This window comes from Octopus bimaculoides, chromosome 6, assembly GCF_046866305.1.
Source record: "Octopus bimaculoides isolate indiv1 chromosome 6, ASM4686630v1, whole genome shotgun sequence".
In the NCBI taxonomy this organism is placed as follows: domain Eukaryota; kingdom Metazoa; phylum Mollusca; class Cephalopoda; order Octopoda; family Octopodidae; genus Octopus; species Octopus bimaculoides.
Window position 1 is genome coordinate 93,699,358 of NC_142933.1, and position 22,853 is coordinate 93,722,210.

Here is a 22,853-nt window from a genome sequence, read left to right on the forward strand (position 1 = left end):
GGTTAACCTAATGTAAAAAAAAAAACAGCTGCTCTGACTAAATGCAAAGAAAATATTGTTGAATCTATTGACAAAGCAGAAAAGACAGAGCCCAATGGCTGTGATATTTAGATGGAAAATTATTGACTTCATAGTAATAGATTCAAACTTTACTGTCCAGTTTCCATTCCTTGTTGCTAATATTGTATAAAGCCCCTAACAATGCTTGGTTCCATTTACCTGGCTGTCAAAATAAGTATTATTTCAACTTTATTCAGTAGCAGAAAGTACATTTAAATATAAAATTAAATGTTCTCATAACACTCATCTTATTGATGTCAACAATATAATTAACATTAAAGAATAGGTTTTCAGTTTCACTTGGACCATGTCCTTGGTTAAATAAAGGTATGCAGTGAACTGATGAATGGCTTGCTGGAAACCAATAACACTTTTGTTCACAAAATACAGTATGTAATAGTAATAAAAATAGAAAATGTGAAACACCATCAACTCACTTAACCAATGTACACACACACTTGAGATTTGATATTTCCTCAAAAGTCATCCCTTATTAACTCAGCTGTTTTACTTCTCTAAACATATGCATAGGATGGTGAATTCTTTTGACAATGAGCATTCAGTGTTGTTTAATCAACTGCATTCTTATTTGTGAAATAAACTTGCAACTGATAGAGTATTCCATAAGCATATGTATCGTTACTATAATTCTCATGTCAAATCAGTATGTCGGTCTATGACAAGGCTGGATCTCTGAATTACATGTGCTGTCAGAGAAAGAGTGAGATTGACAAAGAGAAATAAGAATCAGCTCAATATTGAATTATTACTTTTATTTATCAATATTGAAAGGATGAAAGGTAAAACTGATCTCAATAGGATTTTAACACAGAGAGCCAGAATGAATTGAACAAGGCAACCCAACTAATGACATTCTTATGACTTTGATAATTTGCCACCTCAAACTGAGGATACAAATAGACAAATAAAGAGAAAGCAAAACAGAATTTTATAAGTTTCCCCTTATTAATATAGTTTGTAGTGAATGTCCTATTTAGGCAACAGATTTTCAATGAATCTGTCTGTGACCAACTTTCCAGTTCTAATCAATATTGCTTTGCAAACACATTACTTTGCTTTCCAATTCTGAATCCTTACAAATTTGACTCCTAAAACCTAAGTAATTATTACTGACATTGTTTGCTAATATTTTTACTGTTGATCTCATTAAGTCTCACACGCTTAAAAATTTGTTTTAAGCTTATTTCATGAATTCATAGTTTATCAGTTGACAATAGAGTCTTCATTAATTAATGATAAAAATGTTAGGTTCCTCATACTAAGTCTGTAAGTTTTTATGTCTTTTAATTAGGAAAGAAAATATACCCTGCTTCTTTATCTCAGTCATACATTCAAGAAACCATGGAAGCTAAATGAATGCTATGACAAAATTTTGTCAATTTGCTTCTTGCAAATCCTGTCTTTTGTATCATATAATATTGCAGTTAAATGGTTTATTTTAATTTTTCATGTTATTAAACATTTCTTCTTTTTTAAATTTGTTTATTACTTCAATATAAGCTAGACTTAGTTGGGTTCTGAGCTTTTTAGTTCTATCAATTATCCCTTCAGTTGTAGTAACAGATTATTTTTTGTTTTTATACCAACTATTAAATTGCAACTGCTATTATTTGCATCAGAACTCAGTTAAATATATTTTAGAGACACTCATATGAAGCTGCTTTGCAAAATTGTCGGACTATCAAAATGTAATTTTTATGCCTACAACTGATAATTCATTATTCACTCAGAATACCTTCATAGACTATTAGAATAGTAATAAAATATACTATTCTAATAATTTATGTAACTCCTCCCACAAAAATAAATTATTTTCAAGGAATTTGTTACTTTTCAAATTATTTTGTAATTCTGAATGCCTAGTAAGGTATGTATTAAATATTTGGGTTAGCAATTAAACAGACTATTAGCTAACCTATTGTTTTTCTTGAAACTGGGCTATCTTTTAGTTGATAGTTCAAATTGATTACCTGACCATGGGCATTCTGGTCTAGATGAGAAACATCAACTTTTGTCTATTATTACTGGTTATTCTCTAGCCTATTATTCTCCTTCATTCTCCTGGCCAGGGTGGTGATAAAGAGCTATCTTCAGTGCCAGCTGAGAGTTATGAGGTAGGTATGCAGGCCTCTATGCCAACTACTACATCTATTTTTCAACTTTTGCTTTTACTGCTTTCTCTTTTATATTGTTGCAAATATAAATATATATATATATATATATATATATATATATTGCTCTCTCCATATATACATATATATATATATATATCAGGCTGCTGAATGGAGAAACAACTGAAAGCATTCAATTTACTATCACAGATAAAATGTCTTGTATTTTTTTTTTATATTTGTTGCTTTGTTTCTATTTCTCCCCCAAATTATTTTTATTTTTTGCTTGTTTTTTTTTTCTTTTATATGCTTGTAGTTTACTACAGAACAAGTCTCTTCACACCATAAAATTTAATATGACATTTTCAATTGTAAAATATCATATTAATCAAATTCTTGTTAAAAGTTGAGTTTAATTGATATAGAATTTTTATGAATATAAATTGCATAGATTTATTTTCATGTCTAAATTGAAAATATTTTAAAATCCTCTAATCTTATCTGTTACACTTAGCAGCCGTCTTGATATCTTCGAGCTTCTTTGATATTAGATTTCTCTATTGTTTTTACTTCAATATATGTGTTGTTTTATTGGTTTTTCATTTTTTTAAAAACTTTTCACAAGAGAAAGGGATTATGGTTATTTTTAGAATGATCAGATGATAGCAAGAATTAGTTTCTTAGTATTTTAAGTACATTAATAACAGAAACTAGTTTGTTTATATTTTTATAAATCACTACTTAACCCTTTTGTTACCATATTTCTGTTGAGATGTTCTGTGTTTCTTTCAATTAATTTTAAATATAAGAATTTAGTAAAATAACTTAGTTATCATTAAGCTAGTGTTAAGAACATAAATTGTGGGCAAGTTTTGGTGGAAGATTTTAATTCAGAACTTTTGAAAACAAGACAGTCAGAGGCAGTTTTAGGCAAGTTGGTATCAAAAGAGTTAAATCTAAAAGATTTTGCTACAAAGTTCACTGATTTTAATGTTTATGAATACTGGGCAGCGTATTGTTTTGTTATATTACTGATAATTACTGTTGTTTCTTTTTTGCCCTCCTTTCAGAACAGGGTGCTTGGCAATGACTTTCTTCAGTTGTGGGTGACATGGATTTCTTTTGCTTTCATGTCTAATGGCTTTTAACCATCAAAGATTAATTTCTCATTATAAAGTGTGAAGTTTGTTCAAGAGAATATATAGTTGAGATTTTTCAGTCAAGTTGACCTGAATATTTTTATGGATTAGGTATTTCAAACAAGATAATATTTAACAATTTTAAATCCTAATAAAAGAAAGAAGATAGTAGTCTTGCTTTTGGACATTATTCTGTCTACACTAAATTCTTTCAAACAAATCATTCTAAAGAGAGTGCACTCTATTGTTATTTTCCTTAAGCTGTAAGTTTTTAAGATGGACTGTTGCATATGCAAAAGATTTCCTTTTATTACTGTATCTTTCTTGTCTACAACCTCAAATATCTATGCTCCAATGAAAATTCCTTCAAACTAGTTACTATGAGCTTTGAGGTTATGTTTTCATAGAAAACTGAACTCTTATATGAACACATCAGCCACTTTTGTTTTCGACTTTTATTTTTCATAAATATTTCACAGTCTTTGTGTGTGTGATACTACTTAAATCTAAAAGTTTTTACTACAAAGTTCATTGATTGACAATGCTGCCACAAACATAGTTTTGACAAAGTACTGGTCAGTTCTAATATTTACGAAAGAGAGTTTGATTGTGTGAAAGCTAATACAAATTATATACAATAGTTTCTAAAATTGACCACTGATCTAATTGATCTCAAAATAATTTCAAGTTCCATTTTCTCTGATGTTTTTCTTCCTAACATTTATGGCTATTCATAGTAACGCATCATCATTTCCTCAAGGATTTTCTGTCTCATTTTATGCTCTAATTTTATAGAATAGTGCTTTATGGAGATTTTACACGAACTACCAATAGCTTTTAATTAGTTTTGAGATTTTTTTCTTTTACTGTATTTTATATGATTGGAAAGAAAACTAATTAGGTTTTTACAAATGTTAATTAGTTTTTCTCATTTTTTGTTTAAAGAAAAATGTTCCTAATTGTTTATTTTGGTTTCAGGATTTTTAAATTTCTCAACAAATTAGGTTGTGAGGTTATTTTCCTTAGAACCACATTTGATTGGCTAGTTTTGCGTAACACTGATTGCAAAACAGTACACACACACACAAAACTATATCAAATAATATATTAGTGTGAATATAACAGAACATATTAAGTTTATGACATGAGCAAGAGTTTGATTCACGGAAGAGACTGCCTTGCATTAAACAAATTTGGTTTAGCTTTAGAAGTTTGTTGGGCCTTTACATTACTATGGTCTATTTTTATAAATATTTCACATCTGAGAAAACATTTCCTGCAAAATAATTGTGTGTAAATTTTGGGAATCTGGTTCCATCAAATAAGACATTTTACCGATGATTATGAGGGTTTAATTGGTAAAATTGAAACCTAGATTCATATGACTTTCTCTTCCTTTTTTTTTTTTTTTTTTGAAATTTTAAGGCAAGTAGTGGTGTCTAATACAAATTAACTGTAATAACCATCAACATGTCAAAGAGAATATCAGTTGTATCAGTTTTACAACTTGTTTTATAATTGAACATTGAAGATTCCTATTAAATTTTAAAATTAGCTGAAAACTGTGGGGTAAAAATCTTGGAATTTGTAGATAAGATCTACTGTTTAGGAGAATGATTAAGATTCAGAGATAGAAGAATAATTTGAGTAATGTAACCTCTGTTGGAAGCATTTGTTTCTCTCTGAGAATAAAAAGTAAAATATGAGATGTCCGTGTGCATTGGTATGTGTATGTATGTGTGTGTGTATACATACAGTAGCAGCCATAAAATAGGGGTCAGTAAGAACAAATGTTGAAAGCCTAACCTTCCAAGTTCTTTTACAGGGCTTAGGAAAACTGAAAGACTGCTGCAATAAGTGTGTGAAACTGAGAGGTGAATGTGTTGAATAAAATAATTAACTGATCCTCCTGTATTTTCTTTTACCCAAAGCCAGGAATTTTTCAGCACCTTGTATATAATTGTGCATAAAATCCTTAGCAACTAGAGATGAAAATGTTATGTATAACTCTATTCAGTGTAAAGTTGTGAGTAAGAAATAAGTTGAGAAACTAACACAACTTTTTAGATAGAAATCAATTATTTTTCACTTAGATGCAATTAATTATTTTTCATTTAGTTGCCCATCCCACTTCAAAATTGAACTTTGAAGTAGAAGTGATACTGCTGTCAGCCAGAAATTATGAGACAGTTATAGGTACTGCCCAGTAATTCGGTGCAATGTTTATGTTAAGGTGTGAAGTATGATTATATGATCTCTAGTTCAGCACCTTAACATCATAGATGTTTAATTTATAGATTTAATTAATTGACTTTCACACAGCAATAATTACTAATTGTCATATAACCAAGCCAGTCTGTTCCAGCATGGATTTTAAAATGTCTCTGTTCCTCATGCAAATAGTATTTAGAGTAGATTGTTGGACTTCAGAGTGTAAGATCAATATTGCAAGTTTCTTTTATCTCTTCCACTACGTCATCAACCATCCATCTTTTAAGCTTTTATGGGTAGAATAGTTTAACAGGATTCACTGGGTTAGAGGATCACATCTTGCTCCAATGTCTCAGTATTAGCATAATACTAACCATTTTACAGTGTGTACTGACTCCGTTTTTCATGGCACCAGCACTATAGAGGTGGAATTGCTGTTAGCAAGACAAATGAACATTCTCAAGCCTTGCCTTGTCGCAACTTGAATCAATTACCAATCCTTTACAATGTGTAATGGGTGATTTTTGTGGCACCATCACTGTTGAGGGTCACCTTGCAGTTTGCAATGTGAAAGATCCTCTGTACTGGATTGAACAGATTTATTATGAGAGGATGGTGATGGAGAGAATAACGGAGAACAGTGTTGGAGTGAGTATAATAGAAACAGATGGAAGGGGAAGAGTAATGTCAGGTATTATTAGTATGAAGGAGAGGTGGGTGGACAAGATAATGGAGCAGGTTGAGTAGGTGATACCAGTGATGGGGTGGTTCAGTCCGTCTGTTATGCCAGCATAGGTTACGCTGTTCATCAGGGTCTTAGACAGATTGTATTGGAATTACACAGGTTTATTGTTGAGAGGGTGGGGGGTAGCAACTAACAAAGACTGTTAGGGAAGGGTGTAATGGGAAGGAAAGTGAAAATGTGTGTGAGAGAGATAGGGGGTAGGATATGGGGGAGTAATGCAGTGCACCCTGAGTTATACATGGTGGGTAAAGTGATGTGATAAGATGGCCCAGTAGTAATAGGAAGGAGAAAAAGCAGTGTCAGGAGATTAGTGAAAGAGAGTTAGAATGATAAGGGTATCAGGAAAGGAGGAAGAGATGCAGTGCTATGTTATATGGATGGGTAGAGTGGTGTGTGTAGGAGAGATAAGATGATGATGATAAGGGGTCAGAGCATGTCAAAAGTGTGTGATGACAGAATCAGAGAGGGTGAGGAAAGTTGTCAGAGCACAACCCCTTCCCTCTTAAGCATTGTGATTTGACAGGAAAGAGGAAGGAGAGGTAGTTGGATACAAGTGGTAGAGATATGAGAAAGGAGAGGTGGGACACAGTTAGTGGACATATTAATACATAAAATAAATATCAGTAATGTACTGAGTCGAGTACCTATTTCTTCTCACTCTAGTGCCTAAGAAATTATTATTCCTATTTTTAATGTCCTACAAACATTCCTTTAGAATTTATGGTTTTTATTTTACACACACACATACACATTTTTAGTGTAGGTGTACTTTTTACCAACTATCTGGAATTTAGTTTTGATTCTCAATAGTATCTTTCAGTTATATTGCTAATGTTGGGGTTCCAATGAATGCACCACTCTTATTTTCCCTTGTTTTTAAATCATAGTCACCTTGTCTAAATGAAGATGAAGAAACCACTCCACTGTTCTCTTTCTGAAACACTGCAGCACTCATTTCTAACTATATTTGGATATATAACAAATAGTCGACTTACCTGGATGGGAATCTCCGTCTTGATTACTGCAAAAACAAGTTGCTCTTGACTAAGAATTCCTTACTATTTGATTCCTATTGTTTGTCGTCTTCATTAAAACAAATTTCTGTTTTTCCTTGTAGGAAAGCCAACATATTTGATTTTAGGCAAATACCTGAAAGTTCTTTAAAGCACCAATTTCAGACAATTTCAGAGACCCACTAATATCAGTGAGATGGTTTCTCTTTTTCTGTCTCAAATTATGTACATTAAAATCTTAGATCTTAGTTTATAACCTAAAGTTTTTATTCATTATTGGTCTGAGTTTCTTTTGTTATTTCCCTTTGAAATAAAGAAATATATTATTTTTCTTTACTATTCCATTTTCATCAGCAGTTTAATTAAATTGGGATACTGTTTCATATTTTCTTGACTCTTTAAAATCTTGTTTTTAGTTTTGTTTTACCAAAATATTAAAAAATTAGTCATCATAAATGTATTCTTGGAGGAGTTCGTCACATGAAATGATATGCTGTGTGCAACTATTACTTCTATAAAAATTTTAGACTTTCAGAACTTTTCAAACCTTGTAATTATCTTCTATTTCTATCACTTGGATCTTTTGATTATTGTCGCTTCCTAAAATACTTCTCAAATCAAATCAATAGAACACTCCTCTAATTCAGAAGCAAAAAATTCATTTTAGTTCATTGTTTAATTTACAATTTTCTTTTTGGTACTGATATTCACAGAACAAGTCTTACTGTTCATGATTAAATCATTCAAAGGATGTATTTTATATTAGTACAGCTCTTTCTATTTACCAACTTTTAAAAGAATAATTACTGCATCATTAACCTTTCAAATTTTTCAGTCGTCCATCCATTCTAGTTTTATATTTTAGAGAGTCACATAATGTATTTGCATACACACATAAGGCACGCATATGTTCCCCTTAATTTTAGTGATTACACCATATAGAACGAGTTATTCATTGAAAAACCTCTTTCTTAGCATGAAGTTTTTTGGTCTTCTTCAAATAGTAACAAACCTACTTATCAAGTTAGTGTTTCCATGTTATAATTTTATTGTAGCTTTCAGTGGGATAAAGTCCCAAACTCTCTTTATATACATGTTTAATTAGCGTGAGAATTACTCAAAATTATTCTGAAAATATTTTTGTGAAAAAAAAAAAAATAATAATAATGTTATGGCATAAAAATCTATTTAAATTTTAGCAAGAAAGGAAATTTGTTCTAATATTTGTCTTTGTGCATGTTGTTGTCTTATGAAATCTCACAAATAATGCACTTTATTACTATAATTGGTGATACTATATTGTCAAGGCATCATACAGTTGAACTTGTTTTGGCTTCTTGTCAACAAATATATCACTCGTATGCTGTAGATCTCTTCATTTCATTTAGTCTACACCTTGTGTTGTGTCTTTGACTTGATTCCTTTTGTTTTTTTGTTTTCTACAGACTTTGGGCACTCTTCATTTTGGTAAACGATATCAGGTACCACATCACTGTTAAAAATGCAGTTTGTAGCATATTGTAACTCTGGTGACCTTGCACTGTAGTCTATGTTGTCAGTATTTTAACTGTTGATGCATGACCTTGCACGTTACTTTTCACACTGTTGCTGATTGAACACATTAAAATGCTGTCTTTTAACTGTTTTATCTTGAATTCCCAAGCTTCTAAAACTTGACCTCTTTCAGAACATTTTTCTCTTGATGTTGTGTACTTGCTTTAATCCATTTCTGTTTCTTTATATTGAGTAGAATGTTTATGGAAATATAAAGAGTATATTTTTGTTATATAGGAGCATACACATGCATACATATTATATATATATATATATATATATATATATATATGGGTGGATGGTATGCACATTTTTGTGTACTGTAGAATTATTTGAAACTTTTCTTTGTAAATTTCAGTTTAATATTTACCATATCACTTCCAGTATTTTAACAGAGGAAAATTGATATTACTTTCCAGTAAGTGTTTGATATGATGGTCTTGTAAGGCCGCCTTGCTTATGTGCTACAAGAAACAGTTAGGGACAAATAGCTATCCCAATAATTGTTGACTAGCTTTGGCTAAGAAGACAGAAAAGCTTCTGTTGAACCTCTCTCCACATTCTTGTCATAATTGTGAACTAATTTCAAGAAATGATTTCTATCAATTCATTCCTTTTAGGACTTTCAATTTTTGTTGGGAGAAAGATTTAAAGTTGATATTTTTATTTTACTAGAACAACAAATATTTAGTAATTTATTTTGAACCACCCCTTCAGTTGATTTCTTCATGGTAATTTTTTTTTATTCATTGAAATACCTCTTGCAATATATACTAGTAGTGGGGTGTTTTTTTTTGTTTTTTTTTTTTTGTTTTTTCATCATTTTTGTTATTGTATTTAGGTTAGTTGCAATAAATCCTATCAGAATAGATTCAAATCTTAAAATAATCAAATAAGTTTTTAAAAAAATAGTTTCCTTTCCATTAAAATCTGAAATCTTACAATTTATATAACCCCCTCATAATTTTTTAAAACATGGTTTAAAAACATCATTTTAGTTAATCATTAGTTTATCTTCTGTCTAATTGTACTGCTGCTTTCTACTACTATAAAAAAAAAAGCTTTCTTTCTCCATGTTTAGTATTATTTCTAAAGAGAATTTCCTACATGAGGATACTATTTCTTTTATTTAAAATTAATTGAATGCCAGCTCAAAAGACTTATACAATAGAAAATTTAAAGCAAGTATCCCACTGGATACTCAAATTTTAAACTTCTGAATCATATAAGTTTTTTTGTTTGAGTCTTCATCCATTTAATTTTGTTCATTATTTGTCCAAATTTATTTGTTTTCTTTTATAAATATAATTACAGATTGTTTTTCCAAAACAAAAATTTTGAAGGTATTTTCATTATGTTTTAATGCATATTGAAGGATTGTTTTAACAAATTTATCAAGATTTTCTAGTTGCAAAAGGCTACTTACGTGTGTGGTTGTACCACTAAATGAAACTTGTTGCAGAGAATACATTTTTGTTTTAGGCTGTTAGATTCTACTCAGTACACAGAAACAACTATTTTCAGTAATTTTATCCTCTTTATTAGGGAAAAATTGAACTACAGCCGTTTTCTAGAACTGCAAATCAATAAAAGGAAAAAAAATATAACTGGCTGTTTGCTCCATCTAGTCTGTCTTCTCTCTCTTCACAATAGCCAACTTACTTTCAGCTTCCTTCATCCATTCTCTCTTATCTAACTATATTTTTCTTGCCTTTACTCTGCTTTTTCTTAGCTTTTCTTTGTTTTGCACCCAAACCAGTGAAACTATACTGAAAATCTATTGTTTTTAATCTAGATCTTTCTTTTTAAAACAAAGATTGACATTTGTTTATGCTATGAGGAGAGAAGATACCTCATATTTGGGAGTAAAGACCTGCATTTATGCTAATGATTACATTCTTTCATTTCTTTAGCTATTTAATTCAATGTCATCTTAAAGCAATAAATTTCATGCTTTATCCGTTTACAAATATTTTGATATGTTACATGGTATTGATTTTGACATAATTGTATAACAACATGACAATTGAAAATCTCCACACAGCTCAGGTGAAGAAAGTATATACAATAAAAATTAGAGATAAATTAGGTTAGGATTACAAATATCCTATATTGAGAATATAAATTTCTAAACTAAAGCATGTGGAATTAAAAATTTGAACATATAGAAATTATTATTGCTATTTTAGGTTTTTCTCAGATAAAGCCTTATTTGTATTTATTTTAATTTGAAATAAGTTGATATAATTATAGTTTCCTGTGGAATCTAGAATAATTAAACAGTTGATTTCATACTTTTTTGTTCCATCCCCAATAAGATGGTTAAGTGATTTATCCTAAGGATATTTTCTGTTGGCAAATAACACATATCTTCCCTTTACGACTAAAAATCTCACAGATCTTTTAGATTGAAAACATTTTGATTTCAATCTAAAATATATTTTAAATATTTTTTCTTTGATTTGAGCAATTGTTACATTCAAATAAAATAATTTGTTCTATATTGAAAGTGAAAGAAATAATTTTCCCAATTTTGGAAACAGATTTTTAAATCAGACCTTCAGTCTGATTTTAAAATCTATGAAGTAAGATTTTAACAAATGTGTAGTTTTATTGAACTTCATTGATATATCTTATAAAATTCCTGATCCACATGTTAGGAAAATGTATTCAGACATTCTGAAAGATTATACTGTAAAAGCAATTTTATGTCAAATTCACTGCTAATTGATTTTTGGAGCTGTAATAAAACTTTAAGGTTAAATTATGTAGATTTACAAACATGAGTTATATATCTACATAATTTGATAAAAAAAAAAAAAAAAAGAGATCTAATATGATGGAATATAATCATGTCATTTAAGCAGCAATTTAATCATCAAAAAAAAATGTTATAAAGTAATTGTATATTTGTAGGAATTTTCTTGCATGAAGTAAAGATGCTTTTAAAGCAAATAGCTTTTATTGAGAAATCTTAAATCACAGTACAGTTTAGATATTTATAAAATAGATATTTATCCCATAAACTATGCATTGCTTAAAATGTAGCTCCAATTTTCAAAGGCTGCAATAACTTTTTACTGACAAGATAAAATATTTTTCTGACTTTTATACATTTTCATTGACACTGAAGCATGCAGCTTGCAACCCTAAACCCTTAAGTAAATCACAGCTTAAAAATGTATCATGACCAACAACTTTTAATAACACTTCTTTAAAGTTTGCAGTTTTTTAAGCTCCCTATCATTTAGGTATACCATTCATTAGTTTCTTGTTTTACTCACCTTTTCAGTTTACAAATGGGTAATCTTTTGTCATTATCCATTGCATTACATTGTTATACTCTACATGGCAGTGACATTAATAAGAGCAGAAAAAGACTTGATGTCTTATGAGATTCTGTTTATTGCCTTATAATTCTGTTTAATTACTGCTCAGATTGTTTTTAGCTTTGATCATTTTGTCATTGATAGTTCTGTTTTGTACTGTGGTATTGATATCCACTATTTTACAAAAAAAAAAACCAAAAAAAACTATAAAAGCCTTCTCTCCTCTCTGGTTTAGTATAGAATGATAGCTTTTGTTTACTATAGCCTTCCTACTACTGTAAAATGGAAGTGTTGCCAGCCAGGTAGACCAAGATAAATAGTAATGTATCATACCTTAGAACACAACATAATAGCTTTAGCACGCTCGAGCCCTGCCTCAATCATTTAACCCCCTTAACATTTAAACTGGCTATACCTAGCCTAAATAGTCTACCTATGTTCAAATTAACCTGACCCAACCTAGCACACCTATCCTAATGTCATTCTAAAAATAAAATGTCACATCATCAAAATTTCAAAGCTATGAAATAATGCAACAATGTAAATAAATTAGCATTTCATTTGAAGGAGTAATCAGAATGCTGGAGGATTAATTGAATTTTCATATTCTGGTATTTATAATAATTTTTTCCTGCCTAGGTGAAATTATTTTTAACCACTGAGTAATAGGGATCAAATCTGAATTCAGTTAAACAAATAGAAGATATTTTATAACATTGTAAATTAATTAAAACAATACAGTAGTATATATATTTTTAAGACATTTCAAGATATGTTTGCTCTTCAACTGAACCATAACTTTACAACTTAATAATATTATTTTGAGATACTTCTTACTTTTTGTTTCATTTCTGTCTTGTTTTACTTATGCGCTTTTGTTTTTCAAAATACAGATACCTGACCATATAAAAAAAGAAAAAAGATTTTGCTACTATTATATTTCATGTGTATTTCATTATACCTAATCAGTTTTTATTTGTTTGTCCCCACCACCTACTTCATTTTTGTTTTTCTGATCATCCTAGTTTCCCCTCATTTTTGTATTTTTTTGCTATTGATTTAGCCAACAGTGTTTTAGACATAAGATCAAGTTCATTCTGCCAAGATGTCAATACTGGCACTTTGGTTTACTACTTATTGCTAGATTTTGAAAAGTTAAAACACTGGCCCAAAGTAGTCTCATCACATTGAGAAAATATAAATAAAACAAACTAGATAATCTAAAATAAGATAAACCAGAATTTCCTTGGATTAAGCTATATGTTTTAGAAATACTATAATTGAAAAACAGTTTGAATAAACTGGATTAATATATCATTCTATATGAAATGTTTTGCAATAATTTATTTATTTTAATTCTAACAAATGCTGTTTGAACCTCAGGATTCTTTAACTATATCCTTTGTAAATTAGTAGTATAGGTAAAAATACTACTATCTATCTATCACAATTTTTTCTAATCTTGTGTATTGATTTGACTTGTGCTTTCAGAATTATATAAGTTTAACTGGGCAAAGGGGGAGTACCACAACAATCTGAAGCTTTCCTTTATATATATATATATTTTTTTTAGTTGATGTTGTTTAGAACATATGACCATAATGTTCTAGATTTTAATGGCAAAAAAATATGTGCAAGCACATTCACACACTAACTTACATTGTGTGTGTAGTAGGTGTATATTAAAGTACACACATAGATTTGTATGTGCCTGTATGTTAATAAATGTGCACATATGAATATACAGCAGTTATTTGAAGTTGCTTGTTTGGGTTAAGAATATGTATGTGTAATCTTATAGTTATTTAAATGAATCATATACACATGTATACACCTGTGTATGTGTATATGTGATATATAAGATAAACTATTGCATTAGTTTTTCTCCTAAATATAAAGGAATAATTTTCCATTATCCACAAATAGATAAAAATGTTCCAGCTGTGATCAATCTGTTTTTGTTTTGTATTCCTCTTTATTTAAAAATAGCAGGGTGTGTTTTGAGGGAGCTTTGGTTGTTATTTCCACATTGTCAGTGTATCCTTCTTACTTCAAAATAGTTATATGTAATTTAGGGAGATTTAGCATACTCTTAGCAGGCTGAGTGACCACATAAAATCTCTCTCAGTGGCCCTGGACCTTCAGGTAGATTATACAAACAACCATATCAGCAAAGTGAATATTTTTCTAGTAACTGACATATTTGTCATCTTTTAATCTTATCTTGGGATATGCTTATCTTTTGATATGCTTATCCTTATATATATATATATATATATATTATTATAAAATCTGGTAATTAGTCATATATTAATTAATATCGATTAATTATCAGGAGACCAGCACATCTAAAGAATCAAAGAGATTCAGAAATATTATCTGCAATCTCAGGGGATTAAGGTACATTTTGAAAAATAACGTCGACCACTAACGTGGACAATTAATGCGCTCTGAAATAGATCACATCTTGTGTCTATTAAGACCTAAATTGTTCTCAACATGAAATATAGCAGCATACCAAAAACGTGAGCAGGCAAGACATTTAAAATCACCTAAAAAAGCATTATTAAACAGGAACTAGTTTCGGATTTAACAAATTCTTACCATTTGTCTATTCCTCATCAGCCTGATTTGTAATGAACCGTAATCATCAGAATCGTATACAGAGTTGCCCACCGCCATTGGTGCGCGTGCATATGGTTCTGCTAATTACAGCTTAATGGTAAAATTCAAAAGTCTTCGTTTTGGCGCGCTAATTCCAGGAATATATCCGCAGAAAATATTTACTGCATCTTATATATTCAGTATGAGAACATGGGTTATATATATATATATATATATATATATATATATACACACGAAATTTTGAATTTAGTTCACAGACCCCCAGTACTACCTTTGTGGACCAATGGTGGTCTGCAGGCCCCAGGTTGGGAACTACTGCATTAGAGAATTTCTCGTTTCTTTCAAAATTAATGTAAATATCATGCATTTCAGGACTGGCTCACCAATGAAATCCCATGCCATATTGTCTTGTAGAAGTTAAGAGTTAAAGATGATATATTCATAAATTGGAGTGAAAACTTTGCCATACACAATTCAATCCCGCTCCTACTTCTTCAAGTGGCTTATATTTTTAAGTTACCCTTGCTTGATGTATCAAACAATATGCAAACGAAAACATTTTCTTGAGGAATTTCTCCAATATTCCAAACAAATTAGAGAGAGTGGTGTTTAAATTGTAGTATAGCACTCACTATCCGGAACTATTTTGCAGTTAGATCTATGTAGCTGAACCATGAAATAAATTTTCTAGGTCTGGAGCCATGTTTAGTAACTGAGATTAAAAGGATGTGTTTGATAAAATAATTCATATAATTTTGTCAAAATACACCAATGTCTGTTCCATGCACTTTCCCCAAGTATTTTTTTTAAACTAAATTTTTTTTTTAGTGTTCTGTATCTAGTGGTTTATGCAAACAGTCACTGAACTGTAAAATAAGAATGAGGGATTTTTACATATATTCAAATTGAAATTGGAAGTTGTTTGCTTAGAATTTGTTTCGTAATTTTTTATTACATTAGTCTTTGTTGTGACCAGTATTATATCTATATTAAGGAAGTTTATGAAATTGCCTGCTATTTTTCTATTTTGATAGTCAATGCAGTTTAATATCATTCCATTTAAGTGCAATGTACTTTTGATATAATGAGCTTCAGATGATGATAATAGTCGTAGTATATATGTATTTGTTACATCTTTTTTATTTGATATTTTTATTTTCTATCTGTGTGTTTGATCGCAAGGTAACTTTATTCAGTCTTTTAGTATTAGATATTTATTTCAAAAAAATATTTTAATAACATTGTGAATTAATAGTATATACTATTTTTATATACATTTTTTTTCAGAAATGATCATTTAATTCCAAAGAGAATTTTAAATTATTTTATTTAAACTATGTGATTAAAAAATTTTTTTTACTGTTAGCAACCCTATTATGTTTGTTTTCAGCTACACAATAATTCTTTTTTTTAAATAGCCATATTTTCTGAAAAGATTGTCATTAATGAACTGGTTTTAAAATAAATATCTTTGTGATTGTGATAAAAATATTGGGAAAAAAATGCAAAATTAAGTTTTTAAAAAATGTAAGCTGTAACATTAGTCGTAAAAATAGTCAAAATAGTTTTTTTTTAAATAACAGTTTCTGCTTTAGACACAAGGCCAGCAATTTTGAGGGGAGGGGAATTAAATGATTATATTGGCTCTAATACTTGATATGTATTCTATTTTATTGACTCCAAAAGTACAAAAGGCAAAATTGACCTTGGAGGAATTTGAAATCAGAATGTAAAGAACTGAATGTTTGATGCTATAATGATTCTGCAGGAAATCTTATATCCTTCTTTAGTTATTCATTGTAGAATATAGACTTAAAACAAACATATATTACTAAACATCAGCCTTCTCATACACATGTGTTCTTTACTAAAAGCATATGCCCATGTGGTACCATATCAAGCTTTTAAGACTGAATCCCACCCCACCCCACCAAAAAAAAAAAAAAGAAACATCTAGGTTGTACATGTAACAAGTACATGACTCAGATATTCTTTCTCTCTCTCTCTGCTCTACAGAAGAAACTATCTGGAAATTCCTTACCTGTACTCAGACCAATGAGACCAATGCTTTTAACTAGATTTTTTTTTTTTCTTGATATTTTTGGGAGATACAAAAGCTGTGGAAAAATTGTGTTTGTACTTTTGTAATATGGTTAGTGAATATTGGTTTCTAAAAGAATACTGAAGGAGACTAATGTATCTGACACTGAGGTGCCAAAATATGAACTGCACTAAGCAATTAGGGAATATCAGACTATTTTGAATGTCAAAAACAGAGACTGAATATCTTAATTACCAGACTTTGAATACTATTTTCTCAACATGGGATGATATATTTATAATAGGATGATGTTTTTCAACAGCCAAGATTGCCAAACTTAGCAGTTGCTGTTTCATTATTATATTTTTCTTTTTTTTTTTCTAAGAATGAGTGAGAATGTGTGAATGCTTTATAACCTGGCCACATGACTCACATTGAAAGTGAAATATATGACTAGAAATGCTACATTCGACATAAAGGGATGCAACTCAGTTCTTAAATAACAAGGTATTTTTTTATATGCAAATTAGCACCTTTGGATGAGTGTGCACGCACAACAGGCTTCCACAGACTTTCTAACTAGCAAATTTCACTCACAAAGCATTGGTTAACTCGAGTTATGGCAAGAGAAAAATTTATGTGTCTTCGTATCTAAATGTCCTATTTACACATTTGAAGGCAAGTTAAACTGTGAAGTTCATTCTTCGGTAAAACTATTAGTTATGAAGGAGGGTTGTAGACATAAGGAGTATGAAAATGAAATGTTTTGAAGAAGAATTGAACCTGTGTCATAGAATGGACTTGTAAAGCTCTTACATTGCTGGCACATATGCAAATTCCACTTTACTGATGTTACTATAAACACCTGAGTCAAATTGTCCTTCTAGCTGACAATAGAAATTGAATGCAGCTGTAAAAATATTGTGTTAATTCTCTCATGCAGCTTACTGAAGTGAGAAACACTAGTTGGATGTTTCGATGCATTCACCAATTAATCCAGTAATGAACATTCTGATGATGCTAGTATTAGATATATGAAAGAATGTTTCCAGCGTCTAAAATCAGATATGAAAGTAATGATGAATACATTATAATTATTTGCATAATAACTACATTTTATGTAATAATAAAAATGTGTTTCTTTGAGCATGTGAGGCTTGCACCTTTATGGATTTGGAACTATAAAATGTGATACATTTTCAAGATGTGTTTAGAGAAAATTAAATAGTGATGCATTTTATGTATTCACCTATTCGTTCATTTTTCCATGCTAGCAAGGGTTAAGCATTATTTTGCAGCCAGATGTCTTTCCTGTCACTAACTGTTGCCATTTTTGAAGTGAGGAAGTTTTTATTCCACTTGTCTTCAAAAGTTTAGAGCAATGAAGTGAATGTCAGCAGCATGTCACCGTTTTTGCTTCATAGGTTTCATGCAAAGACAATGTAAACAGTTACACAACACACATGCACACAAATTAGGCTTCTATACTGTTTCTGTCAAATTCTACTAATTCCACAACCAAAACATTGGTCAACTTGGGGCTGTAGTAGAAGACACTTGTTCAAGGTGCCATGCCACGAGATAGAAGTCAAAACCACATGGAAATGTAGTTAATTCCATATTCACAGTTATACCTGCATCTATGTTTATTAACATTGATTGCCAGAATCACTGGAGTGTGAGACAAAATGCCTCAATAGTATTTCTTCCAAATATTGACATTCTGAGTTCAAATCCTGCAAAAGTCACATTTCTTTCGGAGTCGATAAAGAAAGTGCTGGGGTTGATAATATTGACTAACTTTCTCCCCAAAATTTCAGACCGTGTGCCTATGCTAGGAACAATTATAAATATCATTTAAAATAAATCATTTTTCATTAAAAAATATTGTCTCAAATTTTTTTTTTCTTTCCAACTTAATGGCACTTTTTTCCTATAGGTGTTGTGAATTTCATTATTTTAATGTTACTAATGCAAAATTATTTACAGTAATTAAACATTATTTTCTACCTTTGGCTGATTAAGTTTTTTAATTATTATGCTGAAAATGTTTTGTCCATAGATTAAATATTTATCAAGGTTGTATTTGCTGATGTATATTTTATTTTATAAAAGAAGTAAATTTTTAAAAATGTGCTGGCAGGATGGAGGAAATTGGATTTTTTTGTTTTGACTAGAATTTAATTGTTGATCAAAGTTGAATATATTGATGAATATTGAAAAATGAAAAGAAGAATAGACCTAAGAGGAAGTTAATATCATGGGGAAATACTTTTTTTAATGATTCATCAGGATGTAGCTAGATTGCAAAAATATATGTAGTTTTTAGTCATTTGATAAGAATAGAAACTGCACTAAGAATAGTGATACTTGGACCAAGAATAAAATTATAAGTAGCTTATGAGTTTGTGTATTTTGGTCAATCATGCTTCAGACCTTCAATGTAAATGATACTTAATCCAGAACAGAGAATTTGGCACAGTTAAAAGTATTGTATTCAAATGATTTCAATATGCTGTGAGTACCCATTTTGTGGGTCATTTCCAGATTCACAAAAATCACCTAATGTGACTCTTTGGTCTTGATAGAAACTCAACATTAGGAGTCGATAAATTAAGTACCAGTTACGCACTGGGGTCGATGTAATCGACTTAATCCCTTTGTTTGTCCTTGTTTGTCCCCTCTATGTTTAGCCCCTTGTGGACAATAAAGAAATAAGAAACTCGGCATTAGTAGTTTTCAGCCCTGTTGTCACAACTTTAAAGGTTCAATAAACCATGTGATGATGGATACTAAATATTATAGTCTCTTTCATTAGTATACAAAGGCTATGTTTTGTTTGTTTCTATAAACTCTTCTAACTAGATGAAGACTTTGGAGATGATATTGAGTTTGAATTGTTTCAGTTGAGTAGTTGAAAAGAAAACAAATATTAGGAAAAATGACTGAAGTGAAATGTTTAGTTTGAAGTCAAGAAATTATGTCACTATAGTTTATATGGAGCACATTAAGATGACAGAGAATTGCAAGAGTAGAGAAGGTTGTTTTCTGCTCTTTTAGTAAAAAGAGTATAGTGAGAATGGGAGTTTATCAACCCTATGGTGAGTCAAGGTTAAAGTAATATAATGTAGTTATTTGCTTATTTACTGAAAGAAGGAATCGCATTAAGTTTTAATATATGCATTGTTCTATCTTACATAAAATATATTGTGTTATGAAATGTGAAGTGATTAAATATTTTTTTTTTCTTCTAGCCAGTGTGATTACTGATTATAATATATCATGTTTAATTATTACCCTTGGGTTGGAATTTTATTTTATGTTCACAAATTATGATCTTGTTTTTATGTACATATTTAATTTTCCCCTTGTCAAAGTAGAAGTATTCAACTGAAAACTTCAATAAACTTTCGACACAATCTTGGCAGCAAAACATCTTTCCTAATCTTGAAGTTCAAAGAACTGTTTAGAAAATTGCATCAAATTACAGTTGTAAAACCACTGTTAGTAAATTTTCTTCTCTATAACATATTCAAATTAGCAGTGTACATTTTATCAATAATTATAGGTATTAAAACTGGTTGCTTTTGATCTAATTAATTTTTAGCTTTTTTTTTTTTTTTTTTTGTAAATAATTCATGTATTATTTTCATGGCTCTAATTATCTATTTGGCAATTATTAATTACATGTAACTTTTGTCTTCTAAAACATGGTTAAAGTTATGAACTATTATCATCATTAATATTTTTACAACTGCTTTCTCCATGCTAGCATGGGTTGGCTGAAATATCTTGAAGTAGCATAATGTAATCAGGAGCTCTCCCTGACTATGACCCTTAATTGTTTTTCAAGTCAGGTACTTAGCACATCAAACTGCAGCTGGGCATTCTATGGAAGACTGAAACATAAAATTGATGCTAAATTGTCAGCAGGCAGAGACACAGTCACAATAGTTTTCCACATAGTTTTCATTTACCAAAATTTATTCATGAGGCATCAGTCACCCCAGGATATCATGCAGTAGAGCAGAAACTGAAACCCTGTGGTTAAAGAGCAAGCTTCTTAATCACATAGTTATGCCCATGCCCATCACTGCTGGAAATAAGATCTGAAGTAATAGGAAGAAAGACCCATTTAAAATGTGTAATATTTATTTCAATTTGTAAAACATACTTTTAAGAGAGCACTCGTATTTTTATAATCTTAACACAACTGAAGCTATAAGCAAGTCTTTCCAATGTTAGAATACAGAATTACTCATTATTTCATTTCTGATAATTTTATCATGATGAAATAGCACAGCTCATTTACAAATCAGTTTATATAGTTAAGTTTATTAGGAAAGTGGAAATAACTATTTGAATCAGTGTGCAAATCTAAATTGTCTTATTTTTCTGTTCAAAGGCAGTTTTCAGTTTTCTCCAACACACCCAGTGAACTGCATTATTTATGGAGCTAACCTTATTCTGAGCAAATTAAAATGAAGCTTGTAATAACCATGCATTCACAAAATCTAATGTAACCATTTAGTAGTGTCTATACAACTTTTGTAAATCACATGTTTTAGATATTGTTTTAGAAGAGCCATAGCTTTTTGAATTATAAAGATTTTCAGCATACATTCCATTAAAATTTTTGTGTAGGGAAACCAGAACAAAATTTGATATAAATAATTTTGTTTGTATTTAAGAATGCTAACATATAAGTAAACTTGAGACCATTTGTAAGAAGAGACATAATCATACAACTCTAAATTCATAGTAAATCATGAGAATATTAATTATAATAATGAATTTATGACATTTTACTAACTTAATGGTTCAAGCCAGTGAGTCAGGCTGCTGTTATGTTTTGGTAAAATAACACTTTTATTTCTTAAAGTATAAAACGACAATGATGAGGATACCCCATTATTATTACTTCACAGATCCTGATATAATTATGGTTATAATAATTCTTATTGTATGGATACTTTTTGTTTGTTCGTTTAACATCTGTTTTTCCATGCTAGCAAGGGTTAGACAGGTTACAACCAGATAATCTCATAACTCATATCTATTTTTCAAATAAGGAAATCTTAACCTTAGAGGAATTTGCAAGTGCAGAACTAGGAAATGATTTTACAGTTCTATATTTAAGAGATGAGGAATTATGTACATTATTTACAATTGACGGATATTTGTCCTCATCTTGTTTGTTGTTAACACGTTTCAGCTGATATGCCCTCCAGCTTTCATCAGGTGTCTTGGGGAAATTTCGAACCTGGGTTCTCATTCCTAAGGTATTTTTCAATGTTGTTGTTTGTGTAGATTGGAGCCTGGTGTAGCCATCTGGTTCACCAGTCCTCAGTCAAATCGTCCAACCCATGCTAGCATGGAAAGCGGACATTAAGCGATGATGATGATGATGATGATGATGATGATGATGATGATGATGATGATGATGATTCAAGTCACTGCCTGGAATTGAACTCAGAATCTTGGGGATAGTATCCTGTGCTCTTAACCACTATGCCATATGTCCATGGGCATATGGCATAGTGGTTAAGAGCACAGGATACTAACCCCAAGATTCCGAGTTCGATTCCAGGCAGTGACCTGAATAATAATAATAATAATAATAATAACAACAACAACAATATCGAAAAATACCTTAGGAATGGGAACCCAGGTTTGAAATTTCTCCAAGACATCTGATGAAGGCTGGAGGGTATATCAGCCGAAACATTATGTTAACAACAAACAAGATGAGGACAAATATCCGTCAATTGTAAATAATGTAGCTAATGTCGCCTGTTACAACCCAGCTATAACCAGTGACACTACCACTTGCAGCTCAGCTGTAAGCTGTGAGGGTCACTATCTACAGAGTAGATCACTGCAGATTGCAAACTCACCTATATATATATATATACACACACACACACACATACACTCACAAAAAGTTTCTTTCAGTTTCTGTCTACCAAATTTCCTCACAAGGGCTACTGTGGAAGACACTTGG

At 30.4% G+C, this 22,853-nt stretch overlaps 1 protein-coding gene across 50 annotated transcripts in view; it reads left to right on the forward strand.

The window, feature by feature from the left end:
- LOC106880734 (uncharacterized) overlaps positions 1-22,853 on the forward strand; it is a 207,169-nt gene that overhangs the window by 126,460 nt on the left and 57,856 nt on the right. For 15 of the 50 annotated variants that reach the window (XM_089354314.1, XM_089354285.1, XM_089354286.1 and 12 more), the window contains 2 exons: positions 2,151-2,195; positions 8,746-8,781. The exons of 14 other annotated variants lie outside the window; for them this stretch is intronic. In XM_089354314.1, the coding sequence (XP_089210440.1) occupies positions 2,151-2,195; positions 8,746-8,781 (81 nt within the window). The remainder of the gene's footprint in view (positions 1-2,150; positions 2,196-8,745; positions 8,782-22,853) is intronic. 21 more of the 50 variants (XM_089354306.1, XM_089354267.1, XM_089354289.1 and 18 more) reach the window with 2 other exon arrangements.